The following is a 23,439-nucleotide window of genomic DNA, read 5'->3' on the forward strand; positions in this document are numbered from 1 at the left end:
CAGACCCTGGCATAGACAATCAAAGAAATTTAGTCGTTCATGCTGAAAGATAAGTACCTAAAAATTGGTTTACAGTGGCAGGCAGTAAGCTTCCTATTTTTGTAAACGCAAGCTAATATTTGAGGTAGTTATAAGCATAAAAAGAAATTAAAATAAAGTTTATTTTCGAGCTGCTATAAGAGACTAGACTTTTCCAACGAAACCCATTCAAGTGGATACAAAGTCTTTCGCAGTGCTCGTAAATTAACTACAAGTGCGACTTTACAAGATAATAAAACTAAGCTTGATGCCAAGAAGAGCTGACTATATGTAGCCCAAGACAACTAACTCGATGAAGCTGCACGAAATGAAGTAGCTAGTAAATCAGGCAAGTTTAAAGAGCGGCACGCGCCATAACACTTGATGCTAATTTATAGCACATTTATAGCAAACACACACGCACGCACACATGCATCCCAATAAAGTCAGCCCGAAAATATGCAAGGCTTTAAGGTATTTGCGTCATATTTTTGTGGAGACACAAAAGCCGTAGAACAAAAGACAGAAAAAACGAAACTCAACTCAACTCAACTGATTAAAAAAAATGGAAAACATCGTCAGCGTCAACTGAACAAATATTCGGCCATTGTACTTGACTATTGTATTTGTGTTTGTATGAGCGAGCGGGGAAATTGGGGTTTTATGTGGATTGTGGGCCGGCACAAAGCGCTGACAATGGCCGTTGGCCAAAGGTCTTTTTTGAGCTGGCAAAAATATTTTTGGCCAGTGCATCACGAATGTCAAATGTATTTCATTGTTGTTCTTGTTGTTGCCATCTGCAAAAACATGCAACAAAACGCGACACAAAACACAGCACTGAGCTGCTACTGCCACATGAGAGTTGGGGGTTATCTATAGTTATTTGCTGCGCATAGAGCTCATGTATCTTGTGCACGGCCTTTGTTCCATTTCCGGCCAGGCTGGTCGACAGTCACGGGTGCACTCAACTACAAAACAGCAAGCGTCCTGAGCTCACAAAAAACCTACAACAACAAAAAAAAAAGAAAAGAAGCGGCTACACAGGTTCTGGCTTATATGTGCCCATATTATCTATGTGCTTCTGCTCTGTTTGGATACGTGGCAACTGGATCACCTTGCTTACTGGCCGCTACTAAGCTCGCACTTATGTCCAATTCTGTGGTTTCCACTGACAGCAGAAGCACTTTTCATGTTCTCAGAATTTGTTGCCAAAACGAGAGAAACCATGCATAGATATAGAAGTTTGAATACTCTTGCTGGCAGTGATAAGTTTGCTATTGATAGCAAGTGATATCGGACCGTACTATGATTTGATCCCAATTAGTGAAGCTTAAGAAAACTGTGAAATTTTTGCAAAATGAATTGAAAATAAATATAAAATATTATATATTTTTGTTTCTCTATTATTAATAAAATGTCATAGTTTACTAAGCTTAAGATTCTCGTTTTTAATATAACTTGGCATAAAAATAAAGAATCGACTATTTCAACCATTATGAAAACTAAGCCTATCATATCGATTTCATATATGTACATGTCTTGGGCCTTTATTTTTAAATGTCAGCTTTATGCTCTAATGAATATCTCAATGTGTCTCCAGCTTTTTGACAAAATCAAAATACATTCTGGAACAGCTTAGCACTAACAACTATAAGCGTTACACGCACTCACACACACGCACACGCACAGTCAGACATGCACTTAATAGTTTTTCATTCATATTTATCCAAACCCCTCTCTCTCTCTCTCATACTCTCTCTGCACTCCCCCTCTAGCTCGCACATTTGTCTTTTGCACAGGCAGCTTTTGTCTGCAATATTTCAAAATAATTTCTGCCAACTCTGTTCTATGTGCCATAAATTGCACAAAACGGAAATGCTAGCCGAGCCAGCCAGCCAGCCACAAAAGCAACAACTAGTACAACTCGAAAAACACCAGCAACAACAAGAACAACAACAGCTGCAAGAACATGGTCAGTCAGAGTGTTTAGAGTGGACATAAAGCAGTTGCTACATCACCCATTATAATTCCCTATCTCTCCCACTCTCGGAACTCTCTAGGCACTACTCATAATTCTCAACTTTATTGACGACCATCAGTGGCTGAGTTGTGGCTGGCCAGCTGTTGAGGATATCGCTCTTCTATTCCGAGTGGCTTTATGTTTGCTGAGTTGCAATTATTTTTTTTCTCTGAGAGTTGGTGTAGAAATGTTGATATTTGTTATCGCCATGAATGTGTTAATCTAGACCAGACTAGAGCGAGTAGAGTGTGGAAATAAATATATGTATAACTATATATCTGTTTCAGCTATATCAGCCAAGTCACAGTTTTTACTGTATTTTAATTTATTTAAAATGTTATTAGTGCTACAGAGTAGAGCACAAATACTCATTTAAATGCAATGCACATAATATAAATTGTTGACACACTCGTAAATATTGAACTTCGCTCGCAAATGTAGAAAAACCGAAGCGTTGAAGCATTTTCCACATATTTTTCTCTTAATGGCAAAATAAACAATACAAACATTGACACATTTACATTTATCTTATTTGAAATGCAGCGCACACTAAATGCATTAAACAAAACAAATCGTCAACTCATTTGAACAGCTGTGAAACCGAAATGTGGTTTTTCCTGCTTTTTTATCAAAAATTTCATATCTTAGATCTTTTTTGTATCTCAATTAAAACATTTACTTGCCTTCAATAGTTCATCAATCATCTAGGCATAGGGGGTTCAGGGGCCAGGCCCACAAAAACATAAAACAAATGCCAAGTGCCAAATGCCAAATGCCAAATGCCAAATGCGAAAACAGCACAATTCAAGCAGATGGAATTCAGTTTACTGCAACATTTTTGAGGTTGACGCACAGACAAAAGGCATTGAACCAGAGCCACATCCATGCAGTCATCAATTATAGGTAGAATACATATATACAAATGTGTGCAAATAAGTAGATACGTCTATGTGATGAAAGAATGAATGTTTGTGCTAAGCTGCCAGGCAAAAAGAACTTATTGATTTCCATTTTTCTTTCTTTTGTCTTGCCTGGTTTTAGAAAATTTGTTGACCCTAACTTTTCTTTGATTTGTCGTAATGAAGATTTAGCTTAGCTTCATTTTTGATACATTTCATATATTAATAGCCATAATAATGTCTGCTCTGTGTCTATTTTTCATTTCATCTTTATCTCTGTATCTCTAACTCCGTCCTCTGTCCTGTATCCTCTATCCTCCAGCATCTATCGTCCATCCTGCGTCAACTATTGCCTATAGTCATCGTTTATCGTGTATTTTGTATCGTGTATCGTGTATCGTGTATCGTGTATCGTATATCGTTTATCGTCTATCGTCTATCCTCTATCCTCTATCCCCTATTCTCTATTCTCTATCCTCTATCCTTTATCCTTTATCCTTTATCCTTTATCCTTTATCCTTTATCCTTTATCCTTTATCCTTTATCCTTTATCCTTTATCCTTTATCCTTTATCCTCTAACCTCTAACCTCTAACCTCTATCCTCTATCCTCTATCCTCTATCCTCTATCCTCTATCCTCTATCCTCTATCCTCTATCCTCTATCCTCTATCCTCTATCCTCTATCTCTATCTCTATCTCTATCTCTATCTCTATCTCTATCTCTATCTCTATCTCTATCTCTATCTCTATCTCTATCTCTATCTGTATCTCTATCTCTATCTCTATCTCTATCTCTATCTCTATCTCTATCTCTATCTCTATCTCTATCTCTTATATAAAGAACAAAACAAATATAAAAAATTCATTTCGATGTCAGCGCAAATGACTCTCAGCCGGTGAATTGCAGCTGAAGCGTTTGATATTCGAAGCTCATTCAAATATTGTTCAGTTGCATTTTTTCTTGCCACATTTGACTAAAAATGCTCAACAGCTGATCAAACACTAAAAATTGTTGCCTATGTATATACACGCACACTTGTATTCAAATATCTGGCAATTAAACGAAAGTGTTTGTATGGAAATGAACTCTTATCGCCTGTCGTTAGCCAACAAACATAAACTGTTTGGATTTGCACTTTGAATTTTGATTCTGTGCCACGGCAAAATGAGAATGAGAGAATAAAAACTTTTAAATGCATATTTCGTAAAGGCTTCCCATTTTGTGCCGTATTTGCAGACATGCTACATTTGCAATCAGTTGATTATTGAAATAGCTAGAAGCTTGATTTAGACATTTGTTTTCTACTGAATTGATTGATTTGTATTTTAGCTTTCTCTGAATACAACTGTTCCGAATGATATGATAATAGTAAGGTTTATATATCCTATATGTATTGAGTTCTTTATCATCTATGTTAAGAGTTAAGAAAATTGAAAATTACATATAATTTCTTTTATTACATCAAATGATACTTATTGACACATTTAAATGAAATTGATAAAAAGTTAAAATGGTTTCTTTATTTTTTATATTATTTCATATTGATTATATAGAAACTTCTGCTAAATATATCTAACATACACTTCATTTTATGTAAAGCCAGAGCTTAAAAAAAAAATTGTGATACTGTTTCCAGATATGATTGGTCGTTGCAGCTGCTGTCGCTTGAGTTGAATGTCATGCAAAAACTCAATAAATTTTGCGCAAACGATTTATCATGAGGTTGATTACGAAAATGCAGACACACAAACACACACACACATAGATGGGCAAACACAGTTGCATGCATAAAATAATATAGGAATATTATAATAGACATGGCATACAAAAGCGCCATTGCCATTTTTCACATGTCAGGGCATTGATTTGCAGTTGTTACACAAAATGGCGCCGGCAAGAGAACCGTTAGTAACCCACTAATGGATTGTTGCCAGTCATTGTGTGTACGCGTGTATGTGTGCGTTTATAATGGATGCTTTTGGGATCGTTGATGGGTTTAAGAGCTGGCGTCACCTTTCCACCTTTTGCCAAGCTATCAAAGGTTACAACTGAATTAACATAAATTGTGGCGTGAAAATTGACAACAGTGTATTTTGAGCTTAGATTTGTATATATATACATATATATATATATATATATATATATATATATATATATTTATTTGCCAGGGGCTGCGCGGGGTAGAGCAAGGCGACGTTCATAAGCCTTTTACGAGCACCTTAAATATAGCCATTAACGGTCGCCGGCTTTGATTTACGTTTTGCTTAAAGGGGCGTGGCTACATGGACATGTCTGCACTGTGATAACAATTTGAATTTAAATTAATTTATTAATATTTTATTATCGACTTGTGTTACGGTCCACAAACGTGATTTGCATATCAAGTTGTGCAGAAATTGATGAGCAGTTATTTCAACAATCTCCTACTGCGTGTGCGTGTGTCTGTGTCTGTTATTAACTGCATATTGTCAGAGTTTGCTACGTTTCTTGAATTTAATTTACTGCAAGCCGAATGCACTTAGCCAGCGTCCTGGCCAGGGCAAGTAAATTAATTAACTTTATTGTCCGCCTGCATTGCCAGGATATTGGATCACAGCATAATTTGATTAAAGAGCTAGCAGCATTTCATGCATTTCACTATCAATCTGATAAGAGCATTTATCATTTTTCGGCTTTCACAATTTCTCGAATAAAATATCAAATTTATTATGCAAAAGTCTTAAGCTAATGTATACCAAAATATCTATAACTTTATTTAGGTATTTAACAATGCGAAAATCAAAAGAAAAACATTTGATTTTATTGCAAAATTGTATGCAATTTTATTTGTTAAGTCAAATGTATTTGGCTAATAAGCTGAGCTTATTTATTATAAATACTAGCTTTATTATAGGTGAATAGCTACTGCTTAAATCATTCCAGCTTTTGCCTCTTTATACACATTTCCCACTCACCTAAGTGTGTTACAACTGAGACGATAATTGATGTAATATTTAAACAGAATTGCCCTTGGGATTGGCAATTTAACTAACTGCTATTATGATAAGGTTAGTTGACTTAACTGATCTACTGTATAATTTAATGAACCCCTTCAAGTCAAAGTTCAAAGTTTAATTTTAAAAAGTTTAATTTTAAATCGTCTGTACCTTCTTTGACCTTCTATCTATTAAGCAAATATCAGTGAGTGAAAGCCAAATTATATTGATCAAATTTTATGCTGTATCTGAATCTATATCTACAGCATTCCAGCAGGTGTCACATTCTTATATTGCGTTCGAGTGTAAACGAATTTGGCTTATCGAAAGCATCCGATTTCAAATAATTCTCTCAGCAATCAGTGCAGCGCTCTTTAAGGCTATGTAATAGTACACAAAACAGAATTGGAATCAAAATCGAAATGAAAATGGTAATGGAAATGGGGAAAAGTGTTTTGGGAAAGCAAAAGAGGCGAGTACGCAAACATAAATCAATTCATCATCAATTCAATGTTTTGTTTTCTTTTCTCTTTCTTTTTTTTTCAACCGTATCGACAATTCCTGGAGTTGTTGTTTGCAAAACGAATGCCAAGTGAACTTGGAGCATTTTTCAATTTTCCGGAATCTACAATTCTTTTTTTCTTCTTCTTCTCTTGACTATGCAGCAATAAACGTAATTCGTGAAAATCAAGCGGGAAATGTACAGCAACAACAACAGCAACAATAACAACGGGGTGAACAAAATGAAGAAAATATAGAGTAAATCGGAATGGAAGCAGGTGAGCAGAGGATCTGGTATGGCAGGTGGCCGAATGATAAATGCACAAAAATTTACCAACATCAAAATCAGCAAGAGTTCCACTGCCGCGCATGGGGCGCCTGCACCGTACACGTCGTTTCCCTCTGCCAGTGCATTTTTATTTAATTTTATTTTTCTTTTTTTGCGTTGTCTTCGTTTTCTGTGCTGTGCTTTGCACCTTTTGTTATTATTTGGTGCGACAGGAGCCGCGGCAAGGACACGCGTAGCTCAGCAATTTTTTTTTTACATTCGCGCTGCTGCTGCAATTCCGCTGTGTCTTCTTTGCCAGCAGAGAAGCATTCTTGGAGAGTTTTTAATTTATTTTACTTTCCGCTGTGCCTTGTTCACTCTTTTCGGTCAGGTTTTCCACTTCTTTTTTCTCACTTCCCACTTTTCTTTTTTTTTTTTTGTCTGTAAAGCGTCAATTCGTAATGCAATTTATGTGCATACAAATGAGATATCTGCACGAAAACTTTTTATTTCAAATTCATGTTGGGTTTATGCAAATATGGACGCTATTTCTCATAGCGCATATAAGGTTTTTCATTAGTGGCAATTGTTCCGCGTAAGCTCCATATGTACGCAGTGGCTTGCTACTATTTACAGCCAATCAAAGGGGCGTCAAAACGGCATGAACTGACGGCGCAATCGGTTTACTCAGCTAAACATAACTATTATTCCATTAACACATTTTTGACAGTAATTGTGAATTGAAAAGGATATTTGGTTATAAGAGAAACATTTTTCTATGGCTCACACTATGCAGAATTTGTTGTAAAATTAAAATAATTTTTTAATATATCTACGAAGCTTTGATATTCCAGTTCAAAGGTTTAAACTAATTATTTTCTAATAATAAATGATTAACTAACTGAGAACATTCAATGATAAATTGATAAGCATAGATATCTGATGATTGATTACAACCAATAATAATATAAACGCATTTATCGAATTCCTCGTTACAATTTGCAATTTGCAATGCTAATTTGGTAAACAAAGTTAGTTGGAACTTATGCAAATGTCAATTACGCAGCAGCGTGTCGCGGATATTTAATTGAAAATGCCATAAAGTGTCAAGCGGCACAAAGCGAGTTTTATTTCTGAAGAAAAGCCGGCGAATCAAAGTTGATTGCCATATGTTCTAAGTACTCAAAAGCCAGTTTTCAATCAGAAGCAGCAACAATAACAACAACCACCTCAACAAGCGCCTAAGAGTCGGTTTCCATATAATATACTTTTTATGCGCTGCTGTTAGAGACACCCGAGCTTATCGCTGTGCTTGCCCAGCGTGTCAAATGAATTGGGGAATACACGTTCTGGACACCGTTGTCTGAAAGAGGGGGTAATCCCATCTGATAATCGGTGCGGTTTCCCCACTGTAGTCTTAGTAGCAAAATGCGCTTCTGATGATCTGTGTATAAAAGCTCACTGCACTGCCCCAAGCAGCATCAGTACAGCTTTACCTTCGCAAGCTACAAGCTAATTAACTAACTAAAGAAAATGAAATTCCTATCGGTTGCATTTCTGCTCGGTCTGCTGGCTTTGGCTAGTGGTAAGTACTAATGAGATAAGTGAAAATTAAACAAAAGAAAAACTAATTTGTTTTCCTTCAACAGCCACGCCCCTTAATCCTGGCAATGTGATCATCAATGGCGATTGTCGCGTCTGCAATGTGCGTGGAGGCAAATAAAAATAGACTCGCAAGAGTTCCAACTAACTATAATACCCTCTATATGGATTACAGCAACAACATATCAATTATCAGCAATAAATATGAAAAATAAATAAACATTTATTGATAGAAAAATCTAAACTAAACGTTGATTCAAATAGAAAATCTTCTCACTTTCACTCAAGTTAACTGATAACAGATTTTTTCAAATATTTATATACTCTTTGACTGTACGAATGGGGTATACTGTTGTATACTGTTTCATGCATCTGCAACAGTTTGTTACATTTTTTTACAGCTCATTAAGTCAGTTTTTTAATTTAATCTTTCGGTCTGACCCCAATATAAAAAGCCATTGATATAAATATGAAATACAAAATGGAAATTGACATTTCAAGGAAAGTGCAAAGCTGCGCTCTTCATAAATGCATTAAGCTCTGCGCCATAAAATTAATATGAGCAAGTTTAATTGGAAACGCAGTGTCAGGACATTATTGACAAGACAATATTCGCGATATAAATTCGATTAATGCCAACATATTTTCAGGGCCGACCACCGCCGACCTATAATGCTACCCGCAATATTCCCGCATTGATTTGTCGGCGCATTTCATATACCGTGCCAATAATTTTATATCAAACAGCCTGCGGCTTTTCCACATAGTTGGCGGCGGTTGCTGTAATTGTGTTTTATTGTCTGGATTAAACAGCATAATGCGCACTTATTATGCACATAACTGTAATGTCAATGCAGAGTTAAACCCAGTCCACGTGTAGAGCACGTTTTCATAAGTGTCGCTGTCGCTGTCGCCGCCCCCTTCTTATATATAATTAATTTGAGCTGATTTATTAGCCATTTTTGTATGGGCAAAAACTGTCTCGCACAGACTGGATGGCTCTGAGATGTGCGTAATTAATACGATATGTTTTAAATATTCCGTTTTAAATAATATTAATTATATAAATGAAATTATAATTTCATTATTCCCAACTTGACAATTCGCCCGCTGAAATGAAACTTATTTAAGTGCATATAAATCTTAATTTGTTTTTGCGGCGACGACGCGTCCATTCTCTGATTAAAAATGTATAATAAAATCAAGTGCTGAGGTAAACGCAATATTCCATTGCCTGTCATAAGCCAGAAACCAATGTGGTTCAATGAAAATATTCAATTCAATTTTATATCAAGTCAAGCGCCGGCCAGCACACGGTTCTGCACACTTGTCATCAATTGCTTAACGACACATTGCACTGGTCATTAACTTTTTATATTGTTGTCAGACATTATATAGCCTTGTTCTGCATAATATTATAGTCTATACAAACTAGTTTTCAATTTGCAAAACTTTTCTCATATAACTATAAAATGAGCAAATATATACTATAATAACCTTTCCAAGTTCTTTCAATATTTTCAATAATATTACTTTTATTTGAGCGCAAGATATTTACCTGAAATGAAAGAGATGGAAAAATTGTTGTTAACATATTTAAGTTCATACATCGTAATACGCTTATTTAAATAAATAAATTCTAAGCGTTATTCTCACAATCAATTAGTAAATTTAGCATATTTGGTGATTAAAATTTAATAGTAAAATATCTTAATGTAAAAATAAAGCTTAAAATTCTTGTGAACTGTTGAAAAAGTATTGCAAATATATGTGTTTGGCTTCCGCGGATTTTGTATATTTGATATTTGATTATTTTGTGGCTTTATGTTGGTAATCATGTGCCTCACTTCGGCTGACAAGGTCAGCCATTTCAAATTCTTGACAGTCGATTTCTGTCTATTCCAAAAAATGAAGCATATCAAATTTTTGGACAAAAAAGTCCCTAATGATGCCGCAGCCACCATTTGCCGCAGAGCTAGCCGCGTGTAACTCTTTCATGTTCCTAAAACTAAAGAACTGAAGTTATGCAAAGGCAATTCTACACTACAATGGAACTGATAAAAAGGGCATGGCAGAGTAAAGTGATAGAAGAGCAAACAATTATTATGGAGGAGAAAAGGAAAAGAACAGAACAAAACAAAATTGAAGTTCATGAAGAAATAAATACACAAATACTGATATTTTTTGAACATATATATTAATTATATAATATGATAAAAAGACAACATTTATCAATCAACTAAAATGATCACTAAATGCTCAAAAATATCTATAATTTATTGCATATTTCAGTGAGGTCTCATCGAATTCATCAGACTCTTGCATATTTGACAACTCAAATCTGTTCATTTCCGGCTTTCGAAACTGCACACATTTGCAGCCAAGTTGAAAATGCAAATTTATGTCCCACAGCATGAAGCATCAAATGCATTTCAATTGACCAACATAAACAACCGAATTTTCTTTTCACTTTGCCACAAACAGAACCGCAAAGGGTTTGCCAACGACAAAAAAGGGACCGAGCTTTGCTCTATCCATCTATTTCAGCAATTGCAAAAGCCAACAACGAAAATCCTAAAATTTCAATAGCAAAAGAAGCCCAATGCGCATAATTTTAGTGCGGCTGCATGCGGGGAGCGCTGAAGTAGGAAGGGGCACGGAGCAGGCCAGGAACTGAAGTTTCAGGATTGCATTTCGTATTAGGATAGGGCCAACAACAAGAGAGAAAAAGGAAAATAAAAAGAGATGACTGCAAACAAAATGGCGGCGGCACAGCAGGCGCTGCCAGGCCAGAAATGTGCCAAAATGTCAGAAATTCAGAGGGAAATCGGCGAAAAAAGAAGTGAGTGAGAGAGAGGGTGAGCAGGCTGTATGAAGTAAAGCATAAATTTCATTTTAGCCACGTCGCTTATCCATTCCTTTGCTGCATTTCACGTTGTGCTTTATCGCGTAATCTCGACAGCGCGCTGGCAACTGCTGCCCATTTTTTATGGCCTGATGATGATGTTAATGATGAGCGTGCTGATGCTGATGCTGATGCTGATGCAGCAGCAACTGACTTTGATGGTGCAAGCAATTTGCGCTGCAATTGTTTATGTGCTGATCAACGTCAAAGGGCCTGATTTCTAGCCGGCCAACGCGTATTTTGTAAGCAATTTTTGGTGCACTAATTACGGTTATGGCAAAATGTTTTAAATGTGGCCGGCCTTCGTTACAGTCAAAGGATGCGGAAATGCTGCCAAAGGCAGCCAGACAAAAGCACTTAACTAGCACACTCTCTCTACTCGCGCTGTCTCTTTCTAACTACCGCGCCCAGTCGTTTTTAAATGGCGTCCCGTCGCCATTTTGTATTTAGAAATACAATGGCGCACGCGAAAGCGTTTTGCGGCAGCTTTGACGTTGACGCAGCAGACGCGCTGTGTCCTGCATGTGCCGCTGCCGCTGCCGCTGCCGCCGCCGCCGCTTATTCCCCATTGCCGCGTTGTCTGTTTTGTCCACTTCCTTACACTAACACACACACATACACGCTGTGTATACAGCGCCATAAAGTATGCAATAACATTTTATTGTAACAACTCGTTAAACGTAACAAAACAAAGCAAAAGAAACGAAAACGAAACGCAAGGAACGGGAAGAAAGGCCAGCCAGCAGCAAAGTGAGCAAAAAGGACCCGCCGACAGGCAGCCAAGGCAAAAAGCCACTCATACAAAAACCCTAACCCCAATCCCAATCTCAAACCCTTCGCTTAGACCCATGGCCCATGCCATTCAACTGCCTGTCCCTGTTTAGCATAAAATTTACTGCACCACGAACATTTGACGTTTACGTTGCCGTATGCCCCGTAAATCCTACTAATCAAATTTATTACCCACTCACACACACACACATACACACACTCACACACACTTAGCAAGCGACCACAAGCGCATTTCGCCTGCTGGGCAACGAACCAAGCCAAGCCATGGCTTGCCCGCTCTGCTCACCTGAGCTGTACCGCTCCGCTATTGCCAACGGGCAACTTGGCCAAGCTCGACAGCTGGACAAGCTGGACAGCTGAACAGCTGGCCACTTCAAATGCTTGGCAATATGCATATTAAATTTAATTAGAGCGACGGTAAACATAAATTCAGGCACTGGAGTACAACGCTTGACGTTCAGCAGCCAGCAATGCAATGGACAAAGCAACAACAACAACAACAACGCTGAGGTATTAAGAGACCAGCAGCAGCAGCGTCTGGCACCTTTTCATTTTACCAGGCAGCAGCAGCTGCTTGCCTCCTGCTTCCTTCTTCTTGTTGTCTTTTTTTTTTTTGTTATGAACCAAAAGCAATTTCGTCCTTTGGCTCGTAGTGGCTGAAGTGTTCAACTGGACTTGAAATGGGTTATTTTAGGTTAAAAAGTTATGAGTGTCTATCAAAAATACAAGCAGCATATCTGAAGCCTACTTTACGAGCGGACTGCCCAAAATTATGATTCTTATTTAATAAATATGTTCATTTAATGAGGCCAGACGCGTGGTTAGCTGTCAGTCGAGATGATTTTTTTTTGAAAAAGCTATATGGAATTATAAATTTAATATATTCAACTCGCATTACTTATGCCAGCTTATTCCCTTTTTTACCTAATCAAGTCTATCTTCTAACACAAAAAATTCACTAATTGCCATAGAAAAGTCCATTTGGAAAAAGCTGCATTAAAATTTAAAACAAAAACTTTAGCTAATTTGATTTTAAATAATTTGCATAACTTTTTAATTTACTTTAAGTTCTCGAGCAACCCTCGTTATAACGACCAGCAGCTGTAGAGTGTTATGACACCTACCTTGTCCTGCCTTAGTTTATTCCACCAAACAATAAACAATCAAATTAAATGTGCACAGTGTTGCACACTCTCTATTACTCCCTCTCTCCTTCTCTCTCTTCTTATTCTTCTCTCCCACACAGTCCGACAAATGATGTTAATGAAATTAATGCCAAGTTATAGTCAACTTTTGAGCAGCTGACTTACCTTGCGGATTATGTTTAACTTTTGTTGGAGAATCGAAACTTTTACTACCCCACAGGCAAATGCGACTTGAGAGCTGGGGCTTTGCTGTTTTTTATGAACTCTTAGAAGAAGCCTCTTCACGATAGCCACTAAAAATGTAACTAGATTGTTACGGAACACACACATACACATACACATGTAGAAAAGGCATTTCATTGGCGCATAAAGTAATTTTTTAATCCAAAACATTAGAGTTTTGTTTGACAAGGGTATGGACCTTTTGTTGGGCAGGGAATCGAAATGGAACAAGAATACGACGACGACCTTTCATAACCTTTAAATGAGCACGCAGTTTGCCATTCAGTCTAAATAACAATTTAATTATGAATACAGTGTGTATGGCGCTGTGTGTGTTTGTCGACAATACGCCAGTCAAATTCAAGGACAAATTATGGCATCAACTTTATGCTAGCCCGACCCTGCCATGTGGCGTATCCTGCCTGTGCCTGTGCCTGTGCCTGTGGGATAAGCTAAGAGCTCATTAATGTCACATTCATGGCAAGCCCGTAAAAAGCATAAAGTGAGCCCAAAATTCTATCAGAGCACAGCAGCAGCCCAGGGACCCAAAACACTCACATACCATTTTAATAGAGTTCACTACACACACACACACACACACACACACACACACACAAAGTGTGTGTGCTGGCCATGTTTGAGGTAATTAACAGTAATCCCCAAAAGCGACAGTAAAATAATCAAAATTAGCCAAATATGCATTTGCCGCTGGGATCGTGCTTTGAGGCCTCACATTATTTTATATTTTCGCCCCACACAATTTCGGTTACAATTAATTTTAGTGCCATATTTTAGCATTCTTTGATAAGGTTTGCAAATATAAAATATATATGTATATAGCTAAACAGGTCCCACACCCAAATGTGTTTTCTGCGCAACAATATTTGTTGAATTAGCGAAGTTTTATACAAAATGTGATTTAAATAGAGTTTATTGTAGAGATGAATAAAGCAGTTTGTGGTCTTTGTTTTTAAATATATTAGATATGTCAATCGCAGTTCAAACCATTTAGTAGCTAAATAAGTACTAGGAATATTAATAAATATTTACCACTGCCGATGAGTTTTCAAAGAGCTTTAAGCCATAACTTAGCTTAAAGTAAAGCACAGTCTTGATATTAATATCATATTTGTTTAAATTTTTGATATTTCATGAATCTAAAGTCTAAAAAGAAAAGTTTTTTAATCCATAATTACATGCATTATTAAAAAACAGTGATAAAAAAACATTTTAAATGCTGTTACAATATATAAATAAGTTATTATTTTAACTTTTAAATTATTTAAAACTTAATAGTTCTGAGCTAAGATGAATGTAGATTTCATTATTTATATATCGAAAATAAAATTTTTATTTAAAAAATAAATAAATAATTGATTCCATGAAAAATCCAACAAATTTAACGGATTTCTTTTTAAAGCTTTATAAATCTAGTTAGAAGCAATCTTTTTGTTGTTGTTTCACACACTCGTTTTTAATGATTTACGCCACACTTGATTTATCAGCTATTTTTAACGTTCAATTTACAGGTTGAAAGACAGCAATTTGAACCGTTTTGTCATAATTAAGCTGCATTCGTATGCAACAATGGCCAGCATTGCGCTTGTAATTATTGTCAACAAAAACACGATTTTATCTAAATCAATTTAATGAATGCCCATGGCCTATTCCGAAATGCTGGCACTACGAAATACATCCCGCATGAGCAGCCAAACAGCCAGCCGTCGTCTAAAAATATACACAAACTCCCCTTAAAAGCAAACATCAGTGCACAGAAGGCGTGAGAGAGAGAGAGAGAGATGAAGAGAAACGTGGCAGACAGACCGAGATACAGTAGGAGATAAGAGAAACAGAAACTCAAATTAAATTAAAATCTTTCAGTTTCAATTACGAGTTTTTGTACCACTTCAATTCCAACGTACAAAACACAAATTGCATTCAAAATGCATTAAAAGCAATTTGCACGAAAATTTGCATAAAAGTAAATGCTGACGAGCGAGACAGCTGCAGAGAGCGCGAGAGAGAGTTAGAGGGAAACAAACCGAATTGGGAAATGGAATTGGTGGAAAGCAACGAAATTATACGCTATCAATTATAATGGCAATGACAAAAAGCAAAGGCAACACACACTCTGCACCAAGGTGAAGATGAAGAGTTGCAGATGAAGCTTGAAGGGTATAAAGAGAAGCATGGCCAGAACGGGGCCTTGGGGAGCGGTCCCAGAGACGGCTGCAACTCAGACAAATTGCACGTTGCATTGAAAATGCGCGCATGTGTTTGCGAAAATACACAAATTGGGAGAGTTTGAAAAGGGCAAAGCAACTGACTGAATACCCTGTACAAATGGAGTCAATTGGATATTGAGGTATTGTGTTTTAACATTTGTCTATTAACATTACTGTTAAGGTTATCAAATCTGAATGTTAAGTGATCCTTTTAGTCTGAGAACGAATCTGTGATTATGCTTAAAAAGAAGCAGACAGACCTCGTGTATGAATGCATCTGAGCAGAAATATGTAAACCAAAATCGAATATACACATATATTATAAATTACACTCAGTTTCCATAGCTTCAAAATTGTTTAACTAATTTTTTGCTCTAGCAAACATTAAAAGTTATTTAACCAAATCTGAAGAATTCTGCCAGACCCATCATTCCCTTACAGGGTATTCAAAATTGCATCTGCAAAAGCAAACAAATATAAATATATAGAGCGAGTATGGGTTAGATCATTTGCCTTTCGGCTTATGCAGTATAAATACACAGAGATACAGCTACAAATACAGATACAGATGAGAATGCAGAAGGCAACTGTGTGTTGGTTCCATCATCCGTATCCAATGGGCCTTGTGCCGAACAAAGCGACGCTGTTGGTGGTGCGACACGGACACGCTTCAAAGGTGCAAGCGATTGCACTCAAGGCGTCAACCGGGCGCAAATACCAACGTTCCCTGTACCCCGACAGAAAAGGGCAGACAGATTGCAGTTGCAGTCAACCGGCGTCTGGCATAACATCGACCAGAGACAACACCACCACCACCACCATCAACGCCGTCTCCCCATTTGCTGGGCAAACAACTGACAACGGCGATGTTGAAGGTGTTTGGATTTTCAGTAATGTTTTGTATGGACGCCTATACCGCCCCACCAGTGGAACAGTGTCTTCATAGGGCATTGAATTATTGCCTGCTGCATGCAACAAATCAGCTACAAACACCCCATTACAATTGCCGCAACCACCAAGTGCTACAAATTTAAGATTTCAAATGAATTAAACTAATTTGGAGAGCAATTCATAGAATATCTAAGCTACAGGTAAACAGGTGTAACGTTTGGAAACAACTGCAGCATATCTATATTCACAGCGTATCATGCAGTTTTATGTCTGTCAATTAATTATCGACAATTGAAGCTAATCGCATCAAGCTTATGTTGCATGGGCTATTAAACTTCATTGTATCAAATAAATTTAAAATTATTTATAGTACATTTCAGTACAATGGAATATTTAGCAAGTAATGCTCTAGTCGATATACCCGACTATGAGATACCCTGAACAACATTAAAATTTTTATTTTTATATTTTTTGTATTTTTTCTATTTTTAATGAGAGAAAATTATTTAATTTTTTGTTTTTTTTTTTTTTTTTTTGTAATACATAAATAGATTTTTTGGCAATCAGCTCTCAATGTTATTGCTTATTTAATATATTAAATATATTTATATGTTCTTGGTTTGCATATAAATATATATACATGTATGTTTTTATGTAAGTATTTATTACATATGTGCAAAAATATTATATTATTAAAATTAAAATTAAGAGAAGAGATTCTTTGCCTATGACAAACTCTAGTATTTTCTTACACATATAATAATAGTAAATTGAGTAATTAACAATATTAAAGAGAACCAGGCATCATTAGCATTACGAAAATGATCATGGACAAATCATACTGCTAATAATCGCTTATGATAATTACCAGTAATAATCATTAACATAAATTCATTATAGTTGATGAACATTACAACAAACTTCATTATTATACTAAGAATTGGTGTTTATTAATAATAAACTAAAATATAACAAATTATATATTTTTAACATTTTAATATTAACAATTTATTAATCAATAGACAATGAGCAAAAACAATAAAAATTTAAATATATATTTAAATATTTATTAAACAATACAATTTATATTAAAGAAATACAAATTATTTAAACTTAAACAATAGAACAAAAAAAACTTAAATTTATTCACCATTTGCACTGCACAGCGACTGACCTAGTCCACGTCACGAACTTGACTGATCGCCACAGCCGCTGCTGTGCCCTTTTGTACCCAATAGTCACTCAAAAAGCAACGCCAGCAGAGCTCTTGAGCACTTTTTGAGTGAGAACTTACACTTATTTTAATTTAGTTGGAAGCAAAAGTAAAGGCGAACAGACAGAGCTATATGCTCACAACTTGTCATAATGATCGGGAGTATATATGCTTTTCATATATGCTGCATATGGATGTGAATCAAATGTGTTTTTATATTCTCGTGCTCCAAAAAACATTTCAAGTCTTTAGCTCTCAAAGATGCTGAGATCTATGCGTTCGCTTATTCGGACAGACGAACAGTCGAATGGATGGACAGACAGACATACGAACATAGCTAAATCGACTCCGTTTTTTGTCCTGATCATGAATATATATATTTGATGGTGTCTGCCACACCTCCTTCTGCCTGTTACACACATTTCAACAAAACCATAAAGAAACAAATATTTATATATAAATTCATATTGAGGAAATCTTTTGCTAGAAATACAAAAATTTCTGTTTTGTTTTCTTTTCTTTTAAACATTTTCCCTTATTTCTTTTACAACTTCACATTTGGCCTGTGGGCGCAATAATCGGTTAATTGGAGCGTGAAATTAGCAATTTTATTGACTCACTGTGGAAAATTTATTGTTTCAGGCGGGCAGCAACACGAATTGTTTGCTTTAGTTTAGAATCAAGGCGGCCAGCGAAAAAGTGAGTGAAAAGTTTTGCGCTTTAACTTTGGCGTGGCTCAAACCTTGGCAGTATGTCGAAATGCACTTCGATTTATTATTAAATCGCCTCTGAGGCATTCATGCATATTTTGCGAAATTTCTCATAGTCAATTCACAGAAATGACAGACAGAAATATTTTTATTTTGCGATTCACCCACATAAATCTAAATGCAATTCTTTTCATTTTTTCATTATTTTAAAAGCGGATTACAAAACATTTTGTATTATATTGCTGTGTGTGGGTCCCTATGCGATTGCCTGTCGGGCCTGTCGTTTCTAAAAAACATAAAAATACCTCCCAGCGATATTGAATTAAAAAATAAAGCAAAAGCCACCCCCAAGCAAATCAAGTCAAGCCATGTGGGCTAAGCATGTGTAGAGCCAGAGAGCAAATGTTTATATAAGAAGTACTCCACCATCGTATCCAGCCACATCCACAGCCACACCCACGCCCACACCGTGCCCCTACCTCCTGCCTCCCGCCACTCACAAAAAATGCAACTCAGCAACAAAATACAACTTTTTGTTGCTAAGTATTATGTATTTCATTTTGGCATTGCCGCAAACACTCCAAATGCATTTGCCCCATTCCAAAAGACTTTGGCCATGTGGAGCTGGAATTGAAGCTGAGTGTGGCATAGAAAAGCTTGGTAGGAAGGAAGCGTAGATTTTTAATGTACGCGAGTTGCTTGAGCGCCGAGGTTGCCTTTGCCAATGCGAATTTAGACACATGTTTCTCGCATCTCCTTCCCATTTGCTGCTGGGGCGTGTTCCACATATCAAACGTCAACATTACGAGAGCTCGCTCCGCTGTGTACTATTCATGTAAACTAGTTTCATACCAATTCAACTTCCTTGTTTTCTTTACCATATCTGTATCTTGTCTACAAATTAAAACAAACTGCAGCAGCAAAAATGAAAAAAAAAAAAAACAAAGAAAATAAAACCAGCAGAAAAGATGAAAATAATAAAAGTGTTTGCACCGTAAATAAAGCAAACAGTGTGGAAATTTGTAGGATAAAACAGCACATGTTTAATATGGGATAGACAGCTTACGAGCAGGTTGAAGTTGCGCTGCACGCTAATGTTTTGTTCAGAAGTTCAGACAATTTTTCCGGAGAAATAATAGAAAAATATAGCGGAACTCTTGTTTAGACGTTATTTACTATACTTTTAAAGCTTAAGGCTTATGTAAGCTTTCTATATATATAGATAACTATATATAAGTAACAAAACATTGTAGACAAGACCTACATAATCAGTCTTAAAATGGAGACATCAATATTAGAGTGCAGAGACAGCTGTTTAATTTGACTCTTGTTACTATAAAAATTATAGTTTCAAGGCGAAGAAATCAGGTTTTATAAACAATATATTTTCGCAGAATTTGCCAAACTGATGGACTATAAAAATATATATATTTCAGTAGAAGATATTGTAATACTTAACTGCAATGTGTTTATTACAAAATCGACTTAAGTTTTGTTAATAAGAAGCCGATAATAGTACTGAAATTTCAGCAAAACTTGCCCAAGCTATTTTAAGCAATTCTTCCTTTTCAACTTCCGAACAGGGTATCCAACAATCGAACACACTTGACTCTGTATAAGTTTGGCATTTTTTGGCAGTTCTTTGCTTGCATTTTGTAACGTAAATCAGAGATGCAGTGCAGCAGAATATTTCGGTGCCGCAGGAGCCAAGTGAGAACTTAATCCCAGTGTTGAAGGAATGCTATGACAAATAGTCTGCCTGCCAAGTTGTGAAGACTGAATGGCTGGCTGACTGGCTGGCTGGCTGGCTGGCGAATTTCCGAACATATGTAACAATCGTTGGGGGACAAGCTGAAGGAGCTGCTTGCTATCAGGGCAGACAAAAGCCGGCACACGTACATATGTACGTAGCGCGATTTTGTCACTACGGCAGACACGTCGGATGCATTTGCAACGTCTTAGTGCACGCACGGCGCTTTGTATCTCTTTTAAATGGGCCCAGCTGAGGCAAGATCTACTATTTGGGCGGCGTGCCACAGCCCCATTTACATGTGCCCAACCCCACAACAGCAGACGTACAACTCTAGCTGTTGCCGGATACAAATATACAATCGTTTGTGTGTGTGCGTGGCATGCAACGCCCCAAAACACTTTTGTGGCGCCTCTCGCAACACACCAGCTCAGTCAGTCAACCAGCCAGGCAGCCACACAGTCAGGCAGCCGAGTGTACGAGTATGTTTACACTCAAACATCTCGTTTCATAGCAATGCGGTTGCTCTCGCTTGCAGCTTGTTCCGCCCTCATGCATCAAGATTGCGGGCACTCATCGTTAAAGTTTTTAGTAAAGTGTAATTAGTCTTTTATATGGCGTGTTAGATACACTTTTTATATCTCGAATGGCTTGTAAATCCTTTGCGGTCCCCGTACTAATTTGAATGGCTAGAGAAAAAAGCCAAGCGCACAAAGCCCATTCGACACGAATATAATTAAAACTTACACACGGGTCTAACCTCAATTATTTATCTATCAGTGGGCCAGTCCCGAGAGCCATAAAACAAACGTTAAATTAACGTTGGATGGGTTAATCGAATTACAATTCCCACAAACCCGTAAAATTCTATATTGATTCGAAATATCTTCATTTAATGCTGGACTTCTTTATGCCGTTGCCTGTTTGCTGTATCCATTTCACGTGTTAGTCGAAACTCTGACAGTCTCATACTTACAACGTTGACTTCTTCTAGTATGGAACACTTGTGGCCACAAATAGAGCTCTAATTGAATTCAATTACTGGACTTAAGTTGTGCGTGTCAAGTTTCGGAGACAAGAGCCAAGGTCTCCAGACAAATATAGATTTAATTTGAATACGTTGAGTACATTGAAATGGAAATGGGTGAGGATTGTTGATTGAGATAAGTATAGAATATAGCAAAAGGGGTTTTAGACTCTAACTTAACTAGAGTCAAGTCAAGCTATAGTCATAATATATTGTGCAAAACATCAGCATACGCCTAGCAAATATATTATATTAATTATTATAAAAATAAAGTAAAGGTGCTCTAGTCGGGAGTGTCTGACTATGTGATGCCCGAAACCCTGCAAGGTAGGTCTCCACACAGATAATTTGAAATCGCCAACTCTTGCTGTACTCAAACTACACTTAGAAAACGAAATCGAAATCGATTTTTATCGATAATAAAATGCTATAGGATATGGAAATAAGCATGGTAACTCATACCGCTTGTGGTATATAATATATATATATATATATTATCATTACACCCTGGGTTTCTATTTTCAATTGGTAATAAAAGTTGAAGACTTCTCCCTAAAGTAAATTTTATATAAATGCAATAGCATCGGAACAATTGAGCTACCAAATCAGCATTATGAAGTTTCTCAGAGGCTCTTTGTCACCTGCTAATAGCATTTATAGCATATATATTATATGCTTATATACATACATATACATATATACATACAGAGCATCCGGCAGGCGTTAGCTTTGCCAGTAGCAATTTGTTACTTCCTTTCAATTGGAAATGCATTCAATGTGCACATCAATATGCATTTTTTGCACTGTCAGATGATTTCTATAATCGTCACATATGTTAGAAGTTGAAACTGTCACGAGATGCTGCCACGCTGCGCACTGAGCAAAGACAAAGGCAAAGGCAAAGGCTGGCGGAAGACGTTCCGTAGCCGTATCTATCAGATGCGTTCGCACAATGTAGCTCAGAAGTCAAATGGCAATGGCAAAGACAACAAATGCGCTTAAGAAAACTGTCAATAAACTTTAATTTTCGCTTCATTGCACTTGTGCCAGACTCGAGTATCTACAAGATACGACCGCACACATATATATGCATATAGAAGCTTCTATCAAAATGCACCCACAATCCATATGCGCAGCATAAAACTTTGCTGGTAATTATTTATACAGCACAGACCGAGAGGCAGAGAGACAGCGAGACAGACACCCGCATAGAATTCCCACATGGGATGCGCCATAAATTGAAATACACTGTGACGGACTGGCGTTGCTCTGCGAAGCTGGAGGCTGGGCGCTGGTTGCTGGGGTCTGGCTGCGTCTGGGACTTTGGTGTATTTGTGATGTGAAGTTGGTGTGAAAAATGGAAAGCATCCATAATCTAATTTAATCATTATCACAGTTGTCTGCGCTAAGTGACGTCACGCTGCTGCAAGTTGCGTGCGGCATGCGGCAACGAAATGGAGCGAGTCACTGGAAAAAAAAATGGGCGATGGGGCAAAAAAAAAAGTAGAAGAAAGAAAACCTGTCAACAAAATAGGAAAAGTGTATTATTGTGTAAGAAAAATCGCCTGGTACTTGACTTTGCTGGCAATAGCAGCAACAGCAACAACAACAACAGCAGCATTTGCAGCTATTTCATGCTAGTTGCATGCAACTTTTGTTTTTGTCAGCCACACAGCATTGCCAATGCTTAACCGTTGTCGCTGCTCTCACTGTTGTTATTGTTCCTGTTGTTGCCGTTGTCATTGTCGTTGTCCTTGTGCTTATTGTGTAGCACGCTGCACATAGCTCGGCTTTCCTGTGTCTGAAGTTAAGTGCAACTCTAACATTGTGCAGCCAGCGATAGCAGGGCAGGGCAGGGCATAGCATTGTTGCTGCTGACTGCTTGAAAGACTTAATTCAGCGCTCGCTTACACACAATGTGGGCCACAGCCAATTGTGGGCGGTGGCGGTGGGGGCCTGAACCCTCAACTCTCGCAGTACCAAAAACAAAAAAAAAAAAAGAAAAAATAAAAAAATAACAACAAAAAAGACAAGCACCCCAGTTCAACTAACCGACTCTATTACGCATCGCTGTTGTTGCCACATTTAACGCAAATGGCGACAACAGTCGCTGCAAAAAGCACTCGCCCTCTCGCACTAAGCGCTGCAACTTGCTTTGCTGGAGTCAACTTTTCATGACGTCCAAAAAGGTTAAGCTGCCACAAAAAGCTCGTTCGCTACGTGCACTGAAATGAAAGATCCCGCCAAACTTTAACTTGATAAGCTCTTGAAATA

General features: G+C 37.2%; 2 protein-coding genes across 2 annotated transcripts in view; one reads left to right on the plus strand and one right to left on the minus strand.

Moving 5' to 3' along the window:
- Window positions 1-23,439, minus strand: part of LOC111599501 (semaphorin-1A) — a 148,796-nt gene that overhangs the window by 102,161 nt on the left and 23,196 nt on the right. The gene's annotated exons all lie outside the window — the stretch shown is intronic.
- On the plus strand, window positions 8,151-8,468 carry LOC111599503 (immune-induced peptide 3). Its single transcript, XM_023315172.2, has 2 exons — window positions 8,151-8,268; window positions 8,333-8,468. Exons 1-2 carry the CDS (start codon window positions 8,217-8,219, stop codon window positions 8,404-8,406), a joined length of 126 nt encoding a protein of 41 aa, XP_023170940.1. The 5' UTR covers window positions 8,151-8,216; the 3' UTR covers window positions 8,407-8,468.

The sequence above is a fragment of the Drosophila hydei genome, unplaced genomic scaffold (genome assembly GCF_003285905.1).
Source record: "Drosophila hydei strain 15085-1641.00,03,60 unplaced genomic scaffold, DhydRS2 tig00008114-arrow-pilon, whole genome shotgun sequence".
Classification (NCBI taxonomy): Eukaryota; Metazoa; Arthropoda; class Insecta; order Diptera; family Drosophilidae; genus Drosophila; species Drosophila hydei.

Bases quoted from the DNA above. Each gene is read 5' to 3' on its own strand.
- LOC111599503 (XM_023315172.2), top strand. From the start codon at position 8,217: ATGAAATTCCTATCGGTTGCATTTCTGCTCGGTCTGCTGGCTTTGGCT. The intron at 8,269-8,332 runs GTAAGTACTAAT...TTCCTTCAACAG, and splicing joins TCTGCTGGCTTTGGCTAGTG to CCACGCCCCTTAATCCTGGC.